Genomic DNA, 24,083 nt, shown 5'->3' with positions numbered 1-24,083 from the left:
AATAAAATTATTTTGCCCCAAAAATCTCTCAAAACTGAGCGTTGCGTTTCTTTTTTCCCTGAATATATATATATATATATATATATATATATATATATATATATATATATAAAATCAAGATCGAGCAGGCGATACCGGAATCTAGAACGTAGGGTAGAGTGAGTCAGCTTCATTGTGATTGACAAACTTATCCACTGTAATTAAGCTTTTTTGGTACTGATTTATAAGGAACTTCCTGGTGTTTTTCATGGCAATAATAATAATAATAAAACCATATAAATCAAGAGCTTCAAATAAAAATATAATACAGTTTACTGTCTAAATTACTCCTGTTTTTGTTTTTCCAAGCATGGCATATTTAATTACCAGTGCATCGATTTTTGTCTCAGTGATGCATCGATATATTTTCTCACGCGTTTGTTTTTCATCACAGTACGTGTTTCCAGAATATCTACTCTCTCCTTTTGGGTCATCTTTGGACCCGATGCGATCTGTAAAAACAAATATTTTAAGATCGTGCAATAAAAGAGGAGAAGGTGAGCGGCAAAGCAACACCGCAGAAAGCTCAACGAATCTCCAACTAAATGTGAAGCTTAACTGGTGTCATGTACCAGAAAGTCCCCCGTGACAGACAGTCCGCTTCCCATTCATTTGTACAGGTGACTCTCGCCCTAGATTTTGACCCACTTAGGTCAGACTAACCCTGACCATTATAACTATATGGAAGACGGACTTTCTGTCACACTGATCCACAATTTCATGACACTGGGCTCTCAGTCGATCCATTCATTACACGTTAGCTGTAGACTTGTTCCATACACATAACAATTAACGACTTTTATGGATTGTAATAATGGACTGACTGGAGCCTTCGATTTTATGGAAGTGTCACCTTCTGTTGCTACAGTTTTTGTTGTTTGTGATTTATTATTGTGTATGGAGCAAGTATAAACATAAATACTGTAGAAAAGACCGAAATAAATATATGTACGTTATATATACTTAATATATCTCAACGTGAAGTAAAATTATGTGTGGAATGTTCAGTTGTCACATAGTGGGAAATTAAAACAATGACCAAGTTTGGCCAATAAAGGAGTGAAGTAATATTTAAGCAGGCCTTTTATTCCCCTTTCTTTCTTTCTTTTATTTATTTGTTTGTTTGCTTGTTTTAAAAGTTATTCTCAAAGAAGTTGGAAATAATCTGAAAATATATAACAAGTTAGGAAGTAAATTAGAGAAAGACGCTTTTGAAAACTGTTTACGTATGTTTGATTTCACAATTCTATCTGATGAATTATAGTGTCAATAACAATAACATAAGTGTCGTCACGCCGTGTAGATAAACGGCTAAGACACCATTTTCAAATAAACACCTCCTGACGATCTGGCATACCTTCTGGGTATATGACCGTGAAACTCAGAGTTGGGGTTGATACATGTCTAGTGATTTTATTTATTTATTTTAATATTAAAATTTAAATTTAAATAAATATAAAATTAAAATTTTAATTGTATATATGTATAGAAAAAATGAAATGGACGTTTGGTTTTAATTTTAGCAAGGCGTCAAACGACTGTCAGAGACGATGTAATGAAGGCCTTCTCAGACAAAGAGTATTTAAGACCGAAAATTGGACAGACTCACATTTCCTAAGGAAGACATTAGGGACACATTACACTACATACGGGAAATTCCAATTCTTGTGACCATTACTCAAGCGTTCTATCTGCAGACGTGATATATTCCCATTTTCGGTCCAAAGAATTTCTAGTCTAACGACATCAGGCAGTTTGCGTTAAAAATAATACATGAAAAAAAAAAAAAAAAAACTTGGATAAATTAATTTGGCTTTGATATTGTTTCAGGATAACGATTTCCCACTAAACAAAACGACATAAATGCTGACTATCAAATAGAAGGAACAATTATCGCTTTTTGAAGATAAAGAAACGTCGATGCGGCTTTTTGGGCAAATGTTCGATCGAACCAGCATGAGTCCTTGGCGTCATTTTAGTCGATAAAAAACACACAAATGTATCAACCAAGTCACTTTGACAGACGAAACTTACGTTTATGCACCGCTCTTGAAGGACAGTACTTGGAAGAATAGGTTCTCAATCAAGGGTAAGATACATTTTATAATTGTGTCTTTTTTATAGATTGGTTATTTAAGAAATGAAAACCAAAAAGTGTTTGTTTCGTCGTTTTAACAACACTTATTCTTCATTCGGTCGTTTGTTTACTGAATAGGTCTCCTTTTTTATATATGTCTGGCAACGTGATTTAGAAATAATTAATTAATTCCTAGACATACATGTATGTAATGCTTTAGATAACGTGAAAAATGCAAAGAAACCATACTTGTCAGTACTCGGCTGCATTGAAATGACATGCGAGTCCTTAAATGTCTGAATTCTTATTTCTCACTTCCACACCCCAACCAGTGATTGTACTGTATTAACCCTCATCCACAAGGAAATTGAACCCTACGTAAACCCTGAAACCGGGCCTCCGAGGCCCGGTGTACCATGAAAATCTGACTCCCTTAAAATGTGACTCCCTAGTCAGATTTTCATTATGAAAATGTGACTCCCCAGTCAGATTTTCATAATGAAAATGTGACTCCCCCTATGAAATTTTGACTCCCCCCAAAAAAACATTCACAAATCTCATTTAATTTGAGTAAATGACTATGACCTTGTTGTATGCATAATGGAGGACACATTGGCACTTTTTGTTAGTTTGCAGGTGAAAATTTTCATGAAAAAATAAAAAAATTAAAGATTTGTATTTTACCACCCAAGACTCCCCTATGAAAAAGCTATTTATTTGACATCTGATGACCATTTCAACATCTTTTCTGTGAGGATACTTTATGAGGAATATATTGAAAGTACTTGAAAGTTTGATGGTTAAAAAATTGGGTGAAAAAAATAATAATAATAAAAAAACACATTAAAAAATAAGAAAAATTAAAGATTTATATTCTAACACCCAATGACCCCTCTATGAAAAAGCTATTTATTTGATATTTGATGATCATTCTGACATCTTTTCTTTGAGGATACTTTATGAGGAATATATTGAAAGTACTTGAAAGTTTGATGGTTAAAAAATTGGGTGAAAAAAAATAAAAAAACATTAAAAATAAGAAAAATTAAACATTTGTATTCTAACACCCAATGACTCCCCTATGAAAAAGCTATTTATTTGATATTTGATGATCATTCTGACATCTTTTCTTTAAGGATACTTTATGAAGAATATATATTGGAAATATTTGAAAGTTTGAATGGTAAAATGCTGGGTATGCTACATAAGAATTCAGTAAAAAGGCGATGGGGCCAATTTCTTGAGTTAAAAATGTAGCGTTTTGACATGGAAGTGCAAAACCTACAGGTAGTAAGATGAATACTTGTTTTAAAAATATTCACCAAAATTTTCACCACCACATCCTAATAGAAAAGATGTCAGAATGATCATCAAATATCAAATAAATAGCTTTTTCATAGGGGAGTTATTGGGTGATAAAATGCACATTTTTAATTTTCTATTTTTCATGTTTTTTTTTTAGTTTTTTCACCCAATAGTTTACCATCAAACTTTCAAATATTTCCAATATAATCTTCATAAAGTAAATTTAAAGGAAAGATGTAGAAATGATCATTCAATATCAAATAAATAGCGTTTTCAAAGGGGAGACAATGGGCGGTTAAGTGCACATTTTTAATTTTCATATTTTTTTCATGAAAATATTCACCTGCAAACTTTAAAAAAGTGCCAAAGTATCCTCCATTTTACATACTACAATATCACAGTCATATACTCAAATAAAATAAGATTTATGAACATTTGTGGTGGGGGAGTCAAATTTTCATGGGGAGTCAGATTTTCATTATGAAAATCTGACTGGGGGAGTCAGATTTTCATGTTACACCAGTCCCTTGCTCCCTTAACCTCCACCTGGGTGCATGAGTATACACTGAGTATGGAAAATGCAGAAAAACGTTTTTTTATTTTTTTCTCAAAATGGAAAGTTTCGCAAAGGTAGCGCAGTCTATCAGGTATGTAATAATGATAGATTTAAACTGATATCTGCATATCAGGTGACCAAGGTGACCGATTACTCATAAATAATAATTTCTCCAGGTCTTGAATCTTTCACAGGCAGATTTCATTGACCATACTGATAGTCATAGCACACATGATATTGCTTGTGTAAAACATTTTATAGCAAAGCTATTTGAGGTAACATGGACTTATTTATCCCATGTGGAAGTAAAATTATAAAGCAACCGGGCCTCAGAGGCCCAGTTTCCAGGAAATGGGACTAACTTTTGGAAAAGTTAATTTCTACATATGGTGTAAATTATTTCAAAACTAATTATTTATCCATTGATGGGGTATAAGTTGCTTGAGGATTACATGAAAGGAAGAGGCTCAAAACCTCATGCGAACGAAGAGAGAGCAAAAGATACATGGGTCCGGGCCTGCGAGGCCCCTGAAAGGTGATTGAGGGTTAAACAGAATTTTTTTAAGTTGCCAGGCCAATGTCCTTTTAATGGTTACCGGAAAATTAAAAAAAAAAAAAAAAAAAAAAAAAAAAAAAAAAAAAACATTTGACCGTTTGTCATTTACATGCCCAAAATCACGGTTTTTTAACAAACATATTTTTCATTCATTTACTTTAGCTAGTGTTCATCTTTTTTAACCATCCCTTCTATTTATTTATTTTTAATTTATTTTAATTCTGAAGTGTCTTTTGACAGTTTACAAACAGGTAACTAGACCACGTAAGGATACTGATTCCGTCCAAGGGTGTCGTCAATCGTTCAGTCAACACATACATGTACGATGGATACCCGTATATTCGTGACGCTCCTAGTATCAGGTAAGTTAAATGACAGAGTGTTATTAGAGACCAAAATATTAGAAATTCGTTTACCGGTATTCAGTGTCATTGTAAGCAGACCTTACTTGCTTTACCGTGGATACATACTGATACGTGTAAAACACAATGTAGTCTCTGTAATATTGTATTTTTAAAATTAAAATTACATGTATTCTCTTGTTTGCGGCAAACTCACGCACACACAAAGATACTAAAAGTGAAATAGTTATTTGCCCCACACGTTTCAGTTAAAAAGCTAAATGACAACCTAATGCCTTTCCCCCGTACGTTCCAGCCAACCTTTTCGCCCCGATCAACAGTGAGCCAGATTTGCCGGCCACGTGCAGGGCGCCCGACCCTCTAGTCAACACCGACCAAGCGGAAATGTTCTGTGTACCCGGCATTGCGGACACTGTGTGGTACATTGACTATGAAGATGAAGAGAGCTATTCTGAGGCCGAGTCTGAGTGTAACGACGGCGGCGGCTCCTGGAAGTTGGCGTGGATAGAGTCATCCGCAGAGCGCCAGGCGCTGTATGACCGTATAAAGGTCGTTTCGGCGTTAAAGTGAGTAGCTTCTTTGCTAAGCAATACTTTTAAAGGTTTTTATTTAATAGTTCGGTTCAGTGGGTTAGAAGACAAATAACGCCTCGCCGGTAGTGGTACTCAGATAGATAGATAGAGAGCAAAGCTATCTTAACGTGGGCAGAAGTTACAAAATAAATCACAATTTAAAAGCAACTAAAATATAATCAAATAAGAAAACCAACAGCTACTTTGTGCGCATAATTTGACTCCAGTGTCTTTTTACGAGACACATGTATGAAACATTTATGAAGTAATTTTGTTGTCAAAAAAAAAAAAAAAATACGCGGATGTCTGTGTGTCTAACCAGCTTATTCCCTCCGAACGGCGGCTAGGACAAAAGCCGCTCCACCCACCTTTGTAGAATTATCCGAGTTTTAATATGTCTTCAAGAGATATCCAGTATGTACTGTATAGTATCAAGCAGCCAAAAGTGACCCTCAAAGTTTAAAACCAGAAGGAGAAAAAAAAAGGCCACACATCTTTCAATATCTGTATTTCAGAAAAGAGTACCGCGTCTCGTTGAAGGACATCGTACCAGAGACCGGCGGTGGAACAAACCGGTACTGGCAGTGGCAGACCCCTCAGCTGCAAGCCGCCGGGTATATGCCGTGGCTTAACGAGTGCTCCAACGGAAAATGCGGGGACTGTGTAACGTTGGACTGTACCTCAGATACCGCGGCCTGTCAGTTTAAGATGGTGGACTGTGATGCTGAGAGTTATGCGGTGCTTTGTCGCCATGGTGGAGCAAGTAAGAGTTGAGGTCTTTCCATCAACTCACACGCACACATATGCATGAGCACTTTCATACACACACGCACACACACACACACACACACACACACACACACACGCATGCAGAACATTTCATGTCCCCATCCTTTAAGTGCAATTTTAAGCGAATTTCTTAAAAAATTATGGGTTTACAAACTTCATTATCGCCACATTTTATTCAAGCAACATCATCGGTTTGCTGAAGTTCAGGTTTTAAAAAGGCATTATATGAAACGCACCCCTGGTGGTTTCAATAATTCATTATACTTTTTGGTCATATTTCAACAGGATATTTACCCTTGTCTACTAATGCTGTGCTCATAATGCTTTAGCCATGCAATGCTTTACGCATTGATTTATGTTTACTTTCATAGTATTGCGGGTTTGACTTAAATACCTGCACTGTACACGTATTACATATATACAGGCGCCCGTCGTTTTTTACTTTCTACATAAATAAATGATGTACATTTCTCAATGCAATCAGCTGTACCGACCACACCGACCACGACAACTACAACCCCTACAACCACTACCACTGTTGTAACAACCACCCAGGCACCTACAACCACCACCACTGTTGTAACAACCACCCAGGCACCTACGACCACCAGTGCTGCGGTAACAACCACCCAGGCACCCACAACTGCTGCGGAAACAACCACCCAGGCACCCACGACTACCACCACTGTTGTAACAACCACCCAGGCACCCACAACTGCTGCGGTAACAACCACCCAGGCACCTACGACCACCAGTGCTGCGGTAACAACCACCCAGGCACCTACAACCACCAGTGTTGCGGTAACAACCACCCAGGCACCCACAACTGCTGCGGTAACAACCACCCAGGCACCTACGACTACCAGAACTGCTACTACTACGGAAGCTGAAACAACAACGATCGGTACAGGTCGGTTGGCACCGTTTATTACTAAGATCGGTTTTTCTGTTCAACTCATACAATCTAATTATCCAATGGAATCAGTTATGGTCCAAATGTATTTGTAATACCATTTAGTGATTCCTCTGATTCCATCCTGTGGTACTGGGTTTTGTGGTACCGCTACCACTACCGCTGCATTAACTATGGGCGATATAGCTTGCGCTATGAAAAGCTCCAAATACCGATACAAGAGCCCTTTTGCAAGTGCTTCATGTTATTATCTCTTTAAATGATCTGAAAAAAATGAAAAACGGAGTTTATAATTTAACTTTTGTTTGAAATTTTACGCTTTGTCATTTGAAATCATGTAGGATAATGATAAATGAGCTGAGCCAATGCATTTTAGTCGGAATTGTTTTGAGATAATATATTGTTAATGTATTCCGTAAGAATCGATATTTTTTAACCTTATATTGTTTAGTCTTAATGTGAGTCACCCCTATTAATACTGTCTCATTACAGGCTGTTTTTTCGTTGTCTTTGTCGCTGAACTAAATACACTTGTATATGCCTGTGTAATTATTTAACTTAAAAATAATTGAAGGACTTCATCGCTCTATGTTTGATTACAATTATGTCGTCAATTTTTAGAACTACATTTGTAGTATACGGCTCCAGGGGGGCAATAAATGCTTGGTCGATTAGTATACCTTGCATCCTCCATCTTGACGTAATTCTCATTGATTGTATTTATAATTAATGTAGATCAATATAATGTCACGCCCGTGTTTCATGTATCTCGTACTAAATATCGTTTTATTGAGTCCAGATGTAAAAACTATACGCCACCCACTCCAATATTTGTTTATTCAACTAGCTTGTCCTGCTTATGTACTTATCTGTAGGTCAAGCAAGGTCATAAATGTCTGCTGCAGAGTAGTCGACTTTCACCTTAAAAGGAGTCACGCATTGTAGTATTACATAAATTTTGATATGACCTCGAATAAGCACTATAGCTGTTTATTGGTACTCTTATTACGTTTTCAAAATTGATTAATAGTATGCAATTGAGCTATTTATAGTTGCGAGTAAACATTATTCCCATTATAACCACCATCACCGCTATCATCATCATCCTAATTATCATTATTATTATTATTAGTAGTAGTAGTAGTAGTAGTAGTAGTAGTAGTAGTAATAGTAGTAGTTTTGCATTTCATTGTGGACCGGGAGACTTTCCAGAGCAAATCTCCCCCCTCCCCCCCCCCCCCCCCCCCCGCCCCTCACCAGATTTTTCGATTTGTATTTTATCACATTTTCATTTGCTTCAGCAATTGAGTGCCTCATTTCTTTTTCTTTTAATTCATTTACACAGGCCCCACATCTGACAGTACTGTGTGCCCGGCGGGCTGGTCTTACGGCTTCCAAGGAAGTTGCTACAAGTTTATATTCAGTGAGTCCCACACGTGGGATTATAGACGGCAGTGTGTTGACAGCGGGGGGTATCTGAACGTCATCAACGTACAAGAAGAAAAGGATCATGTCAACGATATTATTACGGTGAGATTGTATATACATGTACATGGCATAAATTGGATTTTTTTAAATAGATAAAGTGAAAAAATACCGGTACTCGTAATTGTTTAAATGCTGTATCGTGCTTGGTACGTGTAAAGTCCCATTTAGGTTACAAACCACTATTAAAAATCCCATTCACTTCCATTGTAACGTTTAATTCTCTTAAAAATATTTCCCATGCATCAACAAACACAACACTTCAGGTTTAAATACTTCTATTCAAGGCCTAAACAATATTAAAAAATCAGGGTACATTAATGGCATAGCTTGCCAGTGACATGACATGACCCGTAAGGTGCTGCCGCCAGTCAGCCAAAATAAGCACTAAAATGCAGCAGAGGGGAGGGCATGTAAAACTGGCCCCAGGCAGTAACATTTCACTCTGATATGAAAAAAAACACATCAAATTAAAGGTAAATGAACAAATTTATTTCTAAAATTTATTTCAAAATTTTCAAATGATCCAAAATTGAAAAATAAACTCATTTTTCTCTTATATGCAAATCTTCTTGATTCAAACTTGCTAAACAAGGAAGGCCGGAAGTGCCGTATAACCTTTACACTGGACGGCGTCCTGTCTGCGTCTCTTAGTAGGACCCCGTTTAAGACTAAAAACAAATAATACCAGTAAGAAAGTATTATGTAACCTGGCACGATATCTTAGCCAAGCAGGAAGGCTTCGGTATGAGATCTAATCTAATTTGATCTAATTTGATCCAATTTGATCTCATTTGATTCAATTTGATTTAATTTAATTTATTTCAGTAGTTTATTTACTTAAGTACTCAAGTATTTAATTTACTGCAGATACTATTATTATTGTTATGATGATTATGATTGCGATTATTACTATTATAATTTTTCTTTGTAATAACCCTATAGTTGTTGTAACTATAGTCGTTGTAACATTTGTACCAGTACTAGACTAATGGTCCTCAAGAGACCAAGGTAATACATAAATGAAATGAAAAACTTTACATGCCGATAACCAGCTGATCACTGAGCATTGTGCCTCCTTTCTAAGACCCCGGCGATGTCAGTTTTAGCAGAAAGGACGCCGTCCAGTGTAAAGGGGGTTTAACGGGATTTCGAAATGTGAATACGAGTCAACAAGTGCATAAAAATTCGAGAAAAAATGAAATAAATTGTAAAAGTAAACCATGGTAAATTTAAGTTGGCTAAGTTTTAAAATGGGTTACAAATATTATTGACGTAAACTATTATAATCAAAATATAATGATATTGCTGTTTTGGGGTTCCTTTTACATATTTATTTAATTTGTACTCTGACTTAAGAGGCATGCCGGGAAAGTACGTTTGTCGATAATCAATCTCTTAATTTTTAAGTCAAGAAAAATTTAAACAGTATAACTTAGATTAAATGTAACTATATACTTACAGTTCAACAGTACAGCATCCTCAGCCAACGTATTGTGTGGGTTGTTTGATCCGTCTTACAGCCTCGACTTCACTGCTGCAGATGGTTCCTTCCTGAAGTACACCAACTGGGATAGCGGATTTCCGAAAGCGGCGCTGAAAGTGAAAGTAGTTTATAATAGGCTTGCTAACTGGACGTTAATTAATACAGAGCTTAGTTACAGTGCCGGATCAGCTCTTTGTGAGACGAGTTACGGTAAGGATTAACTTTAAATACAAGTAAATAATTATGTGCCGTATGTTTAGGACCCCGTTCCCATACCTAGATCGATCTAACAGGATCGACCCATCTCCGAGGGTTTCTCGCTAAATTGCTTTCAGCTTAAGCAGCTCTGATGTCTGGCACGCCAACTGAAGCCGTCAGGGGGTTATAAGGTATCGTTTAGCAGCTTCAATAGGAGCGCCAGACAGCTAAGCCGCTAAAGCTGAAAGCAATAGGCCCTATAGCGAGAAACCCCTCGGAGATGGGTCGATACTGTTAGATCGATCTAGGTATGGAAATGGGCTCTAGGACTCTCGTAGCATCGATCGGTATACTTAACTGGATCGATCCACTTCAAAAGGTCTTTACATGTAAATTGCACTTAAGCTACAGGAGGTTTTACCCCCTTTCACAATTTCTCTGCGAGTTTGCTTCCAGTTGTTAAGTTAAGGTAATCAGTTGGCCTTGACGAGTGCAAGGAGCTCTACTTAGATGGCCCAATTATATAAAAACAAGTAGTTGTACAGCTTATTAATAAGACTGGTTGTTAATCTCTCAAAATGGGCAGGGTCAGCTAAGTATCCCGTTCAATGTTACAATGACTTAGTAGAACTACTAGAGTCTCTTTTTACTCACTATTCTTGATAAAAAAAAAACTTGCACATGATAATGAATGGAAAGGATTGGGGAATTTTAAATAATTATTGCAATCGATCATGCCGTGCACTGAAAGTCTTTATCAAAGGTTAAGTAAATGCATATGACTGTTCTGAATACTTATATCCCAGCTTCTCTGCGCGTTTTAAGAAACCTTTGAATTTGCCTTATAGGGTCATATGAAATACTCAACCAATGGCTGAACATACTCCATTTTTCTTAGGTTTTGGTGGCTGTTACACAAAGCCGTCGTCACACCAGGCAAAAGTTTCGCACCCAAGGCTCATGAACAGTTTACTGTGCATAGAATACTGCAGAGGTATGGTATTCAAGCAATCCCTTGAAACGATAATGATATTTACAGAAATAAACCACTACAATAAAAAAAAAGATAATGATAGTAAAAAAAACTGACGTCATCATTTGTAAAAGAAAAAATATAGAACTTGAGAAGTCTAAAACGAATTTATTAATTTTATATTTATAGTTTTGGATAGGATGTGCCATGGTTATAAATGTGCATGAAATTGTTGAAATGTCCATGAAAACAATTATTATTACATGTATTATTATTATTATTATTATTTTCATATAAAGGTTCAATGCACATTGTATGAATTTTAAGCGTGTATGTAATTCTTTACTGAAGGGAATGACTTGCCTTACGCCGCTATATCCAATGATGAATGCCTGTGTGTGGAAACCAAACCCACCGGAAGCCAGTCCTCCAGCGCATGCTCTCTGGGGTGTCCGTACAACCCTATGCAACACTGTGGCGGAACAAACGTGGTCAATGTGTACCTGATAGGTGAGAACGCATCCATTTAAATATATCGTCTTTAAAAATATTACCTCTAGACACAAATGACAATTAAGGGTCTCTCCTTGGTTAGATGATATCCACATGTGCGTTAACCCTGTCTGGCTTTTGGCTATTAAGAAAAAAGGGGACAATGTAGTCTCCCCCGACGAAATTAAAATTAATCAAAAAAGAGAAAAAAAGAACACGGTCCATTGCATTGGTACATGAACATGTAAGTCAAGTTTTACTTTGGCACGTGTCCCAGAATTTTGAAGACGAGTGAACTGGTTATAGTGACAGATTTAATACTCTCATAGTGTGCTGCAAGAAATTCGTAGCTAATTTGTACTGTATATACAAAACATGACGTATTTCGCTCAGCAAATTGAGCCCATGTTAGGCGTATGTTTCTGTCTATCCAGGCTTCTATTATCACCGTGCACCGTCGTGTGTGGCTCTAGCGTCACAGGGGGTCCTTTTGGAAGGATATTATTGGATAAGCGAAACAGAAGGAGCCGCATCTAGAAAAGTGCAGTGCAATCCGACAGGTCAGATTCTGCTCTCTGTATCTTATGATAAACATTGGTAGAAAATATCACGTTTTTTCGTGAGCAATCGATATATTAATGTGTTGTTCTGTACGTCAGATTTTGGCTAAAAAAGGCATTGAAAAAGAGCAATGGTCAATTATTCATTCACTCTTTCATAAACTCTATATCTGCATTTGTGCATTAATTAATATGCATCCGGACAATTTAATAGTCACTGCGATCCCAGCGCCGTCTATTAGCGGCCGTCAATATGAGCTCTTCTCTTAACTAAACGTGATCAGTTCTCATGCACATAAATGGACACGAATTTCATATCCATAGTAATGAAATATTGTGTCTATCAACAAATCTGTATCGTGTGTTTGTATCTATCTCTACCTTCAGCTCCGTGTCACACTCCTTTGATCCACACCTACTCGAGTACCGTCACTATAACGCATTCCAACTCAACAGACAACAATTGTACAGCTGAGAACATATAGTAAGTAAAAAGAGGAGTCAAATGTGAAAAAATCATCATCATTATTATTATTATTATTATTATTATTATTATTATTATTATTATTATATGCAGAACCAATCACATCCAAAATACTGACTATTTTATGCCAATGATAAAAAAAAATGCCCTGACACCGGAACTAACGAAACCAGATGCCGACTAAGACAATGAATATCTTCCACCTTTGTCCTTATTTCAGCCTGTATGGCCCAAGTGGCTGCTATTTTGCAAATGAAGACACCGAGCCTTGGGTCCAAGTATCCTTTGATCAGCTTTATATTATAACTGGCGTGGTAACTCAAGGTACGTGTAAAGAATTCAGTTTTGTTAGATCAAGCTTTTTTTTTTTCAAAAATATCTAGGTTTCTGCATGATGAGCTCGGCACATGGTTCTTGGCTATTGTTTGTGTGATCTGTTGTCGGCTGGTTACGGTCGGTATTTCATAACAATTAAGTAGCAATTGTTTGTCATTATTTGGCACATTGTTTGAACAATATATATTTCAACTCCGTTTAAATTACCCTAGGATCGAATGACCCGGATAATCAACAGTGGGTTAGGAACTATGCTCTGGAATACAGTGAGAATGGCGTAAATTGGACACAGTATGAAAATGGAACACAGGTGAGGTGTTGCATGAATTTAGGTGGTGGCTACCGAGCGGTGTAACGAAACTAAGGGTCCGTGTGACAGAAAGTTCGTCTCCATTTATTCATAATGGTTAGGGTTAGTCTGACCTAAGTGGGTCGAAATCTAGGGCGAGGCTTACCTGTACAAATGAATAAGAAGCGGACTCTCTATCATGGGGGACTGTCTGTCACGTTACATTGGCTGTCTTTACACGTAAACAGGTTGGTCAATTGTTTTAACAAAGGTTGAATGGGTTTATTCTGGTTATTAGAGTATGTATAGTAAAGAAGGGGTATCCAGTACAATTCGGCCTGCCATATAGACTTGCATACATGGTCATGATCCGAATGTTAGCACTACACTTTTGGTGTCGATTAATAGTTAATAAATAAATAAATAAATAAATAAATAAATAAATAGATCTATAATACATCCATTGCTAATGCAGATTTTAGTGTAGAATTTTTACAGTCATTCATGTAATCAAACTTTGCATCTGATTACCTTGTGATTTTTTTTTATATTGAAATATGAATTTCCGTAATGATGTTGAAAAAAATGTAATATTTTCTTTCAGTTGACTGGTAATTCAAATTTCAACGCAGTTGTTCTAAACACACTGACGTATCCGATCCTAGCGCGGTATGTGCGGGTGTATCCTTCTAGGTCGACATGTGAAAACAATTGTAGTCTCCGCCTTGAGTTGAACGGCTGCAAGTACAGCAGTTTTGACCGTAAGTGTGTTTTTGTACATTCTGACACTGAGTTTGTAGACTGCACTTACTTTTTGTCTGGCCGTATATATGCTTAGTTAGAATAATTTACACTTACCCATACGTCAACGTAGATAGCGCGATATATCGACAATTGTGCTTGATTCTTAGTAATATCAAAAGTATAAAGTTGCTTGCATGTCACTTCGAATAAACCAACGCTGTTACCCGCAAGAAAATGCAGTTGTATCGAAGTAGCAAAGAAGCATTAACGCAGTAGTGGTGTGGAGCATATTTGCAGTAGAAATGCAGTATAGCCTACTGCAATTCTACTTCAAAAATTACATAGGGTTGTACAGAGGAGGAGCATTAATGCAGTAGATTAGCAGCATGATAGAAGCATGTTTCAAATATGCTAATTAGCTCCCACACCGAAGCAGATTTGAAGCATGTTTGCATTATGATTGCAGTAGTCTACTGCGCTGGAGTATCTACTCCGTTTTCGTGCGGGTAATATTTCGTATCCATGGTGTTGCCAGTTTGTATTGTAACTACTGGATGTACAATTTGCAGGTCATATTCCTAATCTAATTTTCCTCAAGAAAAAAAAGAATTAAGTTAATATCGACATCAAGTATATCTAATTGAGTTTTTGTTTAATTGTTTTTTTTTTTTTTTTTTTTTTTTTTTTTTTTTTTTTTTTTTTTTTTTGACAGTAAGTATAGCTTTGTGGAATATCTAGACACAACAAATATAACTTCGGGATATTTATAGAGTTTACAAGGCCTTTACGGACATCTAAATCGTTTTCAGACTCTCTGCAGTATGTTGGGTGTGTCATAGAGACTACAGATCCCAATGGGCAAGTTATGGTCCACAGCGCTTCAACGATCTGCCAGTTGCCGTCGGATTGTATAGATCTGTGCAGGGCGGCGGGGTTCTTGTATGCTGGCCTACAGGGAGGTGAGATTTCATATGGATTACGTTCTGTCTCAACTACCGCAATGTTATACAGCAGTGCCATACAAAGTAATCTTGTTGACTGGTGTTGCCAGCGTGTTGAAAAAATATTGTCATACCCAGGGTTTTCAAAGGGGGGTTGGAGGTCAAATTAGACATTATAATGTATTAAAATAAACATGAACAATTGCATTGCAATACATGTATGTAGTTCATAATGTAATGTATACATGTATTGCTTGGTTTTATCTTGTTACGATTAGGACTTTTCTTTTTTTTTTTTTTGTATGGGGAAATTTTGTAGCAGACTTTCTCTTAATGGTGCTGGGGGGGGCAAAGCATGCATACATAAATTTCAAAATGGGGAGTGGATGGAGGGATGATTGGTGAGGTGGTTGTGGGCGATTTTTCACTTCCAAAACTGTGTTAATTATCAATAGGTTTGTATGTTGGAGGAATTCCTACAAGTGTGAAATCACTCAAATAAAGCATTGTCGTATACCCATATTATAATGGGTAATCGACTAGTTTTTGCAATGGTATTTAAGTTCTGACCTTTATCTCTAATCGTCTTTGCAAGTCTCAGAACGTGTCAAATTTCAAATTCATCATTACCTGAAACATATAAATTTATATGACACATATGTACTTATTTGAATGATGCATCTACTTTTCTGTCGACAGCCAACTGCAGCTGTGCAAATGAAATTAGAACATACGGATATGCAGCAAGTTCTCATTGCGACATCACGTGTACAGGCGATTCCAAGCAGCGTTGTGGCGGAGAGAATCGATATTCAGTGTGGCGAACTTGGGGTAAATATACACAAAATGCTTAATTCTTTATAAATCAAACATGATAAATAAGCACTGTTCACATTCAACTTAACATCAGTATATACACAGTATGACTTTAAATATTTTAAGGATTTAAACTCATTTTATCGTCTTTTTTACATAAATGTTAAGGAACGAAGTGTGGAAAACATAAGCTTATACACACACATACGTATTTTCTGACCCATTTTGTCTTCAACTCCGCTTTGTATATTCGCCAGAGGTCCGTTGTCCCGAAGTGCCCTCTGTCGGCAACGCAACCGCGTCCAGTACGAGCCGCAACCACAACTCTCAGGTGACCTACTCTTGCCTACCTGGCTACGTCTGGCCGACTGGAACCCTAGAGGCAGAGAAAACGATTACTTGTACGTTTAACTACTGGACTGCGCCTCCACCCGATTGTGAAGGTTGGTGGACATTTATTCTCAACTATTCCAGTAATAACTATCCAGTCGCATTATTTAGTTCATAGTTCTAACGCTATTTAGATATGTTTAACGTAGAGTTTTTTATAATGGATAATCATAGCATGTCGGCTACATTGTTTGTGTTTAGCTCCTAAATGTTTGTAGTTTTCGATATGACGTGCTCCAGCCTAAACCTTTTAATTCGTATTTTCGGTATTTTTTCTCGAAGTGAGCAATATTTATCAGTAGTTTATCTGGATACAGTAGTCCAAGTGCCCCCCCCCCCCCCCCCCACCCCATCTAAATTTGGAGGCAATTCCTTCTTCCCTTTCTCCCGCTCCCAAAATAATTATAATAATAATAGTAAAGATTTCTTTATCCAGCAATCCACTGTACCCCCGCTCTCCCGACGGCGGCCAACACCACACTGAGCGTCGTGGGGGGTGACGAGGTGGGTGCCGTGGCCACCTACACCTGTCTACAGCACTACCAATTCCCTGGCGGTTCTACGACGAAGACGGTGTCCTGTTTGACCACGGGTCAGTGGTCCGCTGCCTCAGTGTCCGCATGTGAAAGTAAGTTCCACACTGTTTTGAAATGTATTTATTTTGATTTCAAGGTTTGTTTGCCTTGGATGGTTTTGATTTTTAAATTGTCAGCTGTTTTACAAACCGCGTGCTACAAATTATTTCACAAATTTGGAGATTTGTGCATTGCTCTGTTTAATTGTTTTGTTTCTTTTTCTGGATGTGTCACAGCTCAATGGTCGCCTTTTTGCACAAGGAGGATACGACTTATCAAGAATTACAATTAACGAACAACTGCTTCTCCCTAAAAATCGTTTCGTTCACACACAATCATTGCACATACGTTTTTAAAGCAATTTTCGCTGGTCTAGCCCTTGGTATATTTTGGCCATGGTGTATTTTCATTTTGGTACCTCTCAGCCCCACAGTTTTCACCTGACTTTACAACACCACTTAAACGCTAGAAAAGATGCAACACGTGTCCAAAGTGAATAACACTCGAATTCAATAAAGAGACATATAATATTTTAGCCTGTCATTCCGTTTTGCTACAGTGATCTTGTGCCCAGTAATATCAAGCAGCCTTATCAATGCGGTGGTTAACTCCACTGACCGCCAGGTGGGGTCAGCTGTGGAGTACCAGTGCACCAACAATACCAGCTTCGGGGACGGAGGTACCAAGAGGATGCGGCTGTGCTTGGCCAGTGGACAGTGGGATAGAGAGGAAGAGGACTGTGGTAAGGTTTTTGGTCGCCATTTTGAAACAGATGGTCATTTTGGATTTTCTTTAAAAGGTTGTTATATTCAGTTTCTGATATCACATAGATATAGTGTAGGTGTGGTCGTCTAACTTAGTGCTGTGCTTATTCATCGTGGCGGGTGATAATGGATCTTGACCATTCTAATCCCAGTGTACTCCCACATTGCCGCACTGTAACCATGGTAATAACCTATGTGTTATAGTGAAGAATAACGACGATCTGGAGCTTTCTTACATTTATTCACCGACTGCCTGTACATCGTAAACACTCGATATGTTGAAATAGGACGGTGCTAAGTTAAGCCGTCACACAGCGAGTGCAAACGCACATTTTTGTTTTTTATTGCAATTGTAAAGGATGAACGTATCACTTGGCATTTTTAAGGTATTTAAAAAGAACATTTCAGCGTAGTCACGTTTATCTCGTGTCCTTCTTGAAGATACAAGTACAAGGTAAGGCGCTATTGCACTGAATATTTTTTTTTCAATGTTCTTCTTAAACTATTTATCATGCCATGTTTTTTTTTATATATTTTTATTTATTTGTCCATGTATTTTTTTGTATTTATATCCAAATATTTCTCCTTTTTTCCTTACTTTTTTCATATTTTTATGTACGGGTTCAATTATCTATTAAATATGATGAAGTGCTGAATTGCATGAAAGAATGATTCAAAGAAATGATCCACAAATGCATGCGATAAAGATCACTTATAGGTACCGTTGGATGACTTGCGTAATTGTGTGGTTCTTCTGTGTTTCCATGTCAGAATGTTAATGTTCGGTGCTAGACCACGTTTAGAGCACAAAAGCATTGTGACGTGTATGTAACGTTGTGCAGAGTGTGACGTTTGTACAGACTGTGTCGTGAGTGTGACGTTTGTACAGACTGTGACGTGCATGTGACGTTTGTACAGGCCGTGGCGTGGGTGGATGTTCTGATTGCGTGTGAACATGTCTACATGTGTCACGGATGAAAATAGAAAATAACAAAAATACAAAACAAAACAAAACAAAACAAGAGAAAAACGAACTTTTGCTATTTTGACAAAAGCATTTACTGAAACGTACACAAAGAGAGCAAAAAGACACTTTTTAGTAATGCATACCCACATATTGTGGCATTGGTTCACTCAGAAAAATGTATTTCTAAACAAAATGCTGCCGGCCTAAAAAGACTGAAGACATGTTAGAAGTTTATCATTATTTTTTCTTTTCCAGTGGACTAATTGGAATACTTGACGCTAAAATTGACCACATAAACATATTTTGGCAAAATCAAAGAAATCTTTCTTCGTAACCTTACATTGCTATAAGCAAAATTGGTTTAACTGCTTTTTTAAAGCTTTTGAAACGATATATATTTTGCAGCATTATAAAAAAACCTGCCTAATTTCAGCAAGCAAATTACCGGGTAATATTTAGCTTATTACATGCAAAGTTAAAAATGTTTCATCATGACAAAATTTAAAAACTATAAGCAAAAGAGAATCTCTAAAAATTTCGATGATTAATTAAGCACGTTCGTTGCGACTGGGCTTCCCGTTGTATTAAGTGGATACATCAGGATGGACAGTGGTTATTTGTTGTTCACTATGAACAAAATCATTATTTGGGTGGTGGGAGTGGAGAACTTTCCAGATGCTGCTTGCTTGCTGACTCCGGCAACGACCTGCGAGGCCAGTTTATCCGTCAGAGGGCCAGAGTTGTGAGTCATGTCCATCCCAGCAGTGGTTTTGCAGATCGCACCTGGAAATATGGCCAGTTATATACTGTATGACTTAAACGATTTTAACGCTTTTAAGAGAACTCATTGCAACCTTTGATAATTACAAAGTCTTGACGTTTGGCATGGAAGGGTACAATCAGTTATACATGCATGTACACAGCCGGTGTGACAGGAATGGTAGTGCTAGGAATGGAAGTCCAGAGTCCCATATGATAAGTGCAGGTTAGGGTTGGTTGGAGTATATTAGGGGTTGTATACATGTAAGGAGCGAATGTCACCTGTACAATGTAATGGAGAATGGACTACGGTTCCTGTCGGACTACTGCCAGTCTGGTATCATTCCTGTCACACAGGTAAAGGCCACTGCTGTTTGGTATAATCTATAGCAGCAAACGCACTACCAAGACCAATAAAATGCAGAATTATTTTAAGAAACGATCAAAAATATCCAGGAGCTAAGGATATACTCGCCAGGACTATAAAGTACTGTTGACTCAACAGAAAATAAAGACCAATTACTGCTGTTGGGTGTTATTCCACTTTGTTACTACGGTACAACAGCAGAACAATGCCATTGACATAACTGGTTAAACGCCATATTGAATCAATGTTTTAAAAGCATTATAATTAACATTGTCTTTAAGCGTGACATATTGTGTTACAGAAATGATTAGATTAAGCTAAAATGCACATGTAAAGATTAACTAAAACTAGGTATAAAACGTGGAAGTTCTAGGAGTATGAGACCTCTTAATTCAGAGACTGTTGAAGGAATTTCAATAGGAAGAACTACATGATAAATTCGTTACACGAAACAGACTGTTCGATAGCGTGCAATGATCTCTAGTAGGCAGGATATATTAAATGTACATGCAATACCTATGGGGCAATAGAGTTCAATACAACAGACGAATAAAGCGAATTCGAATTATATGACAAATTTTCTGGAAATAAGTCTTACTCCAGATAGAGATTTCACCACTAGTAAATGAATGTACGATATAGAAGCACAAGTAACAAAAAATGGTGTTTATTTTCTGAACCACCGTAATTATCGTTAAAATAAACTTAAAGCATCACTTTTCGTGTCTGTTATATTACTGCTGCATTATCTTATCATTTAATTTACCCGCATCTGCTTTGTTAATACATACAGTGTATATACTGTATTTAAGATACATGTACCAGTATCTCTCTCCCCTCTCTCTCTCTGTTAATGTGGGGGGGGGTGTAGGTTTCAGTCACTCCTTTAACAACATTAATTACGATAACATTAAATTAACAAAGCAAAACTTAGGGGAAATCCAATAAGGGCCCGAAAAGTAGATATTTCTTAAGTTCAATATTTTGTCATTTTTAAACGTGGAACTAATGGTCACACTCGATTCGGGTTAAGACCATAGCTTACATGTATATCAGTCACTTACTTAAACATCTGGAAGCGATCGATGCTGCTGTTGTAGAAAACCTTCAGTTCGTGAAAATGTCCGTTGTCTGTAGATGTTCTAACTGCGATTTTAGCTCCGTCCTTCATTCTTTGGATACTGTCAGCATCCAGCACTAAGCTACAACGGGAATGCATACACAGGTTTTTATTTACATTCACACTTGTTGCTGTATAGTCGAATACAGAAAAATGAATTCTAAGTAAAAATTCTAAAATATCACAAAATCAGTCTATATTGAGACTATAAATAGCTCATTAAACAGTAAAAAAGGAAATTTTGGCATGATAAATTTTTACAATTAATAAAGATATGAAAGGTTCCTAACATATTGGTCATTGCTATTTAAGCATGTGGATAAAGCAAGGCTGACACTTGCACGATTTTGTGACACGCATTGGCACGACTCGAGTCTATGCGCAACTATGCGCAAACTGTTCGCGAACTCGTCGGGACGATGTGAGAGGATGCGTGCCAGTGCGTGGCAGTGCGCACAACGTCACGACTGTTACGAACTGCCACGAATAGTTCACGAACATCTCATGTATATTGCGTGCCCAAGTCGACACGACACCGTCCGAATTGCGCAAACTCGTCGTGCCAATGCGGGAAGTGCGTTAACTATGCGCAAACTGTGCGTGAACTTGTCGTGCAAGTTCGTGTCAATGTGGATACGCATTCGTAAACTATTCGTTAGCTCGTCGTAAACTATGCGTGAACTAGTAGGGAACACGGGAGCCTCCCACTTTGTGCCCCAAAATGGCACGACTTGCCACGACAAAATCGGGGCCAAAAGTCGTGCAAGTGTCAGCCTTGCATAACCCTTTGACAAAGCCGTACCAATAAAGTATAGGGGCAATCGTGGGTGAGCCAGTTACAGTGTGTCTAACCATAGTATGTGGACGTCACTGAAAGTGACCGTTTCGCAAAGGGGCAGACTATACCATACTATGTGTATGTCACTCAAAGTGACCGTTTACCTAAGGGGCGGGGTATACCATACTGTGTAGATGTCACTCAAAGTGACTGTTTCCCTAAGAGGGCGGGGTATACCATACTATGTGGATGTCACTCAAAGTGACCGTTTACCTAAGGGGCGGGGCATACCACATTATGTGTATGTCACTCAAAGTGACCGTTTCCCTAAGGGGGCGGGGTATACCATAGCATGCGGTGGTCACTCAAAGTGACCGTTTCGACATGGGGGCGGAGTATACCATAGCATGCGGATGCCACTCTAAGTGATCATGTGCGGTGTACGTACGATAGTATGCCAGTATCACATTGGCGCCCGTGTTCTTCAGGGCATACAGTATTCAAGGAGTGCCAGTACGAGTGTCAGTCACGCGGGTGATAGTGACAACAAAAATATTTGTCACAAATTAAACGTTCATTAACGGGAGGGGGAATTATAAACACCGATTTATTAATTATTTTCACCCACTGTGGAACTTTCAAAAACTATCTTGATTCGAAAATTAATTTATATAAATTAAAATTGAAACAAAGAAAACAAAATATTTTATGTTCCGTTCTCTCAATTACAAACACAAATCTTCTTAATGTGTAATGCTTTTATTAAAAAAGTTAGACCGAGCTTTTCATTTTTAAAAGCACAATGCAATGATCTACTGTTATCTCTAATAAACTCCCTTTCTCCCTCTTTCTCTTTGCCCCCCCCCCCCCTCTTGATTCCATCTAAGGTCACATCCAAAATAGAAGACTGACTATAGTCCGAGGGTCAAATATGGCCAACCCTCTTGAATACTTCCCCACGGGATTTCTATTCAGTGTCTATTAGCGGATTAGACGGCAATATGTGTATTGAGTCGCCATATTTGACCCTTGGACTAGTCAGTCCCCTAATCTTAATGTTGCCTATTAAAGCGTCAAAAGCAAATCAAGACAAAATTTAAGTTCCTTTCCCTGTGCCTACATATAAAACTTGCGATTTCCTGCTGACTGTTTCAGATTTTTCATGCAAAGCAAAGTAAAATCATTTGACCCTCGCGCCCCAGGCAAACTCAGTTAGCACCCTCATGCTTCCTTCAACGCAGCTCTAAACTAAGGGTCCATTTCGAATAGATCCGAGCACAAACTGATCCGCCGACTAAATATAGCCGAATCCACTTCAGAAGCGATGCCGCTAATACCACGATGGTCTCCCCGCCTCCACACGAGCTGTCGCTGCAGGGGGGGGGGGGGGGGGGGCTAACATTAAACCTTGGAGCCAAGCTTTAATCCGTTTAATGGCGCGTGTGGAAGGGGGAGACCATCGGGAATCAGCGGGAAGTACCGGTAAAGTCGGCCATATTTAGCAGGCGGATCAGTAAGCACTCGGATCATCTATTCTGAATGGCCCCTAAGAAGCGTGTAAGCGGTAATGTCCAAGCCACAGCTAGCAGGCAGACATACGTGTGGCTATGCTGGCTGATCACTGCACTCGTGGACAGCGATGTCTCTAGGGTTTGGTCAGCAGTCACAGGGGCCATGGTGGTTCCCGTGGCCAGAGCCAAGGGACTCTCGCGGTACATGTTGATGTACCGCTGCTGGTCCATCACCATGTCCTGAAATATACACAGAATGAATGAATAGATGCCTTACGAGTCCGTTCTGTTAATGTAGAAAAGTAATATGTTTGGGTGGGCACGCACTCGTTGTATGAATATGTTGACAAGAAAGAGGCAGGCAGATAAACGGCCTCAGACGGACAGACAGCTGTTATGTTCCATAAACGTAAACACAGGCAAGCAGGAAAAGCAAAATATCTAAACAGAAAGCGAGGCAGGTAAACAGACAGACAATCGTAAATATTAAATGTTAAACATTTAACAGATAAAAAGACAAGCCTTATGAGCCGACAATGATTGGATTAGGATAAGTATTTTTAAAGCAAATAAACCTTCCCTTCAACAAAAACAAAATGGTAACAAAGAAGGAAATCTAAAGTAACTAAAAAAGGGAAACTGAGAAAATAGTGCAACAGTGTAACCCTTCAGCTCACCTTGAGCGCATCTATCTCTTTCATGATCGTGCTGCCCTCTACCGACGCAGGCATTATTGGCCACCTCTGACGTATCTCGCCTACGTCAGCAATGTTCAGCTTCACTCGAAAACCAGATGCGTCAACTGTTCTCACTACACCTAGAAAAAGAAACATTTGACTTAAAATCAGATCATAGAACTATAAATGAATATCATAAAAT

The 24,083-nt window shown here is 38.1% G+C and overlaps 2 protein-coding genes across 3 annotated transcripts in view; one reads left to right on the top strand and one right to left on the bottom strand.

Annotated features, from left to right (window-relative positions):
• Positions 1–24,083, bottom strand: part of LOC106180188 (uncharacterized) — a 35,851-nt gene that overhangs the window by 1,898 nt on the left and 9,870 nt on the right. The window contains exons 11-14 of one of the 2 annotated variants that reach the window (XM_013564102.2): positions 23,882–24,021; positions 23,293–23,444; positions 20,860–20,997; positions 19,292–19,452 (exon numbers count right to left, since the gene is read on the bottom strand). In XM_013564102.2, coding sequence (XP_013419556.2) covers positions 19,389–19,452; positions 20,860–20,997; positions 23,293–23,444; positions 23,882–24,021 — 494 coding nt within the window. In that variant the 3' untranslated portion in view covers positions 19,292–19,388. Of the gene's footprint in view, positions 1–19,291; positions 19,453–20,859; positions 20,998–23,292; positions 23,445–23,881; positions 24,022–24,083 lie in introns of those variants that run through there. The other variant, XM_087019393.1, reaches the window with a different exon arrangement.
• LOC106180187 (uncharacterized) lies at positions 1,584–20,511 on the top strand. The gene is made up of 19 exons (XM_087019391.1): positions 1,584–2,128; positions 4,774–4,895; positions 5,191–5,461; positions 5,983–6,230; positions 6,741–7,166; positions 8,515–8,699; positions 10,119–10,350; positions 11,237–11,332; positions 11,663–11,821; positions 12,238–12,363; positions 12,751–12,847; positions 13,068–13,171; positions 13,396–13,493; positions 14,077–14,233; positions 15,026–15,175; positions 15,857–15,988; positions 16,231–16,416; positions 16,800–16,991; positions 17,498–20,511. Exons 2-19 carry the CDS (start codon positions 4,859–4,861, stop codon positions 17,791–17,793), a joined length of 3,192 nt encoding a protein of 1,063 aa, XP_086875517.1. The 5' UTR covers positions 1,584–2,128; positions 4,774–4,858; the 3' UTR covers positions 17,794–20,511.

The sequence above is a fragment of the Lingula anatina genome, chromosome 8, assembly GCF_051362555.1.
Source record: "Lingula anatina isolate TDL-2025a chromosome 8, LinAna3.0, whole genome shotgun sequence".
NCBI lineage: Eukaryota > Metazoa > Brachiopoda > Lingulata > Lingulida > Lingulidae > Lingula > Lingula anatina.
This window is presented reverse-complemented; position numbering and strand designations above follow the sequence as displayed.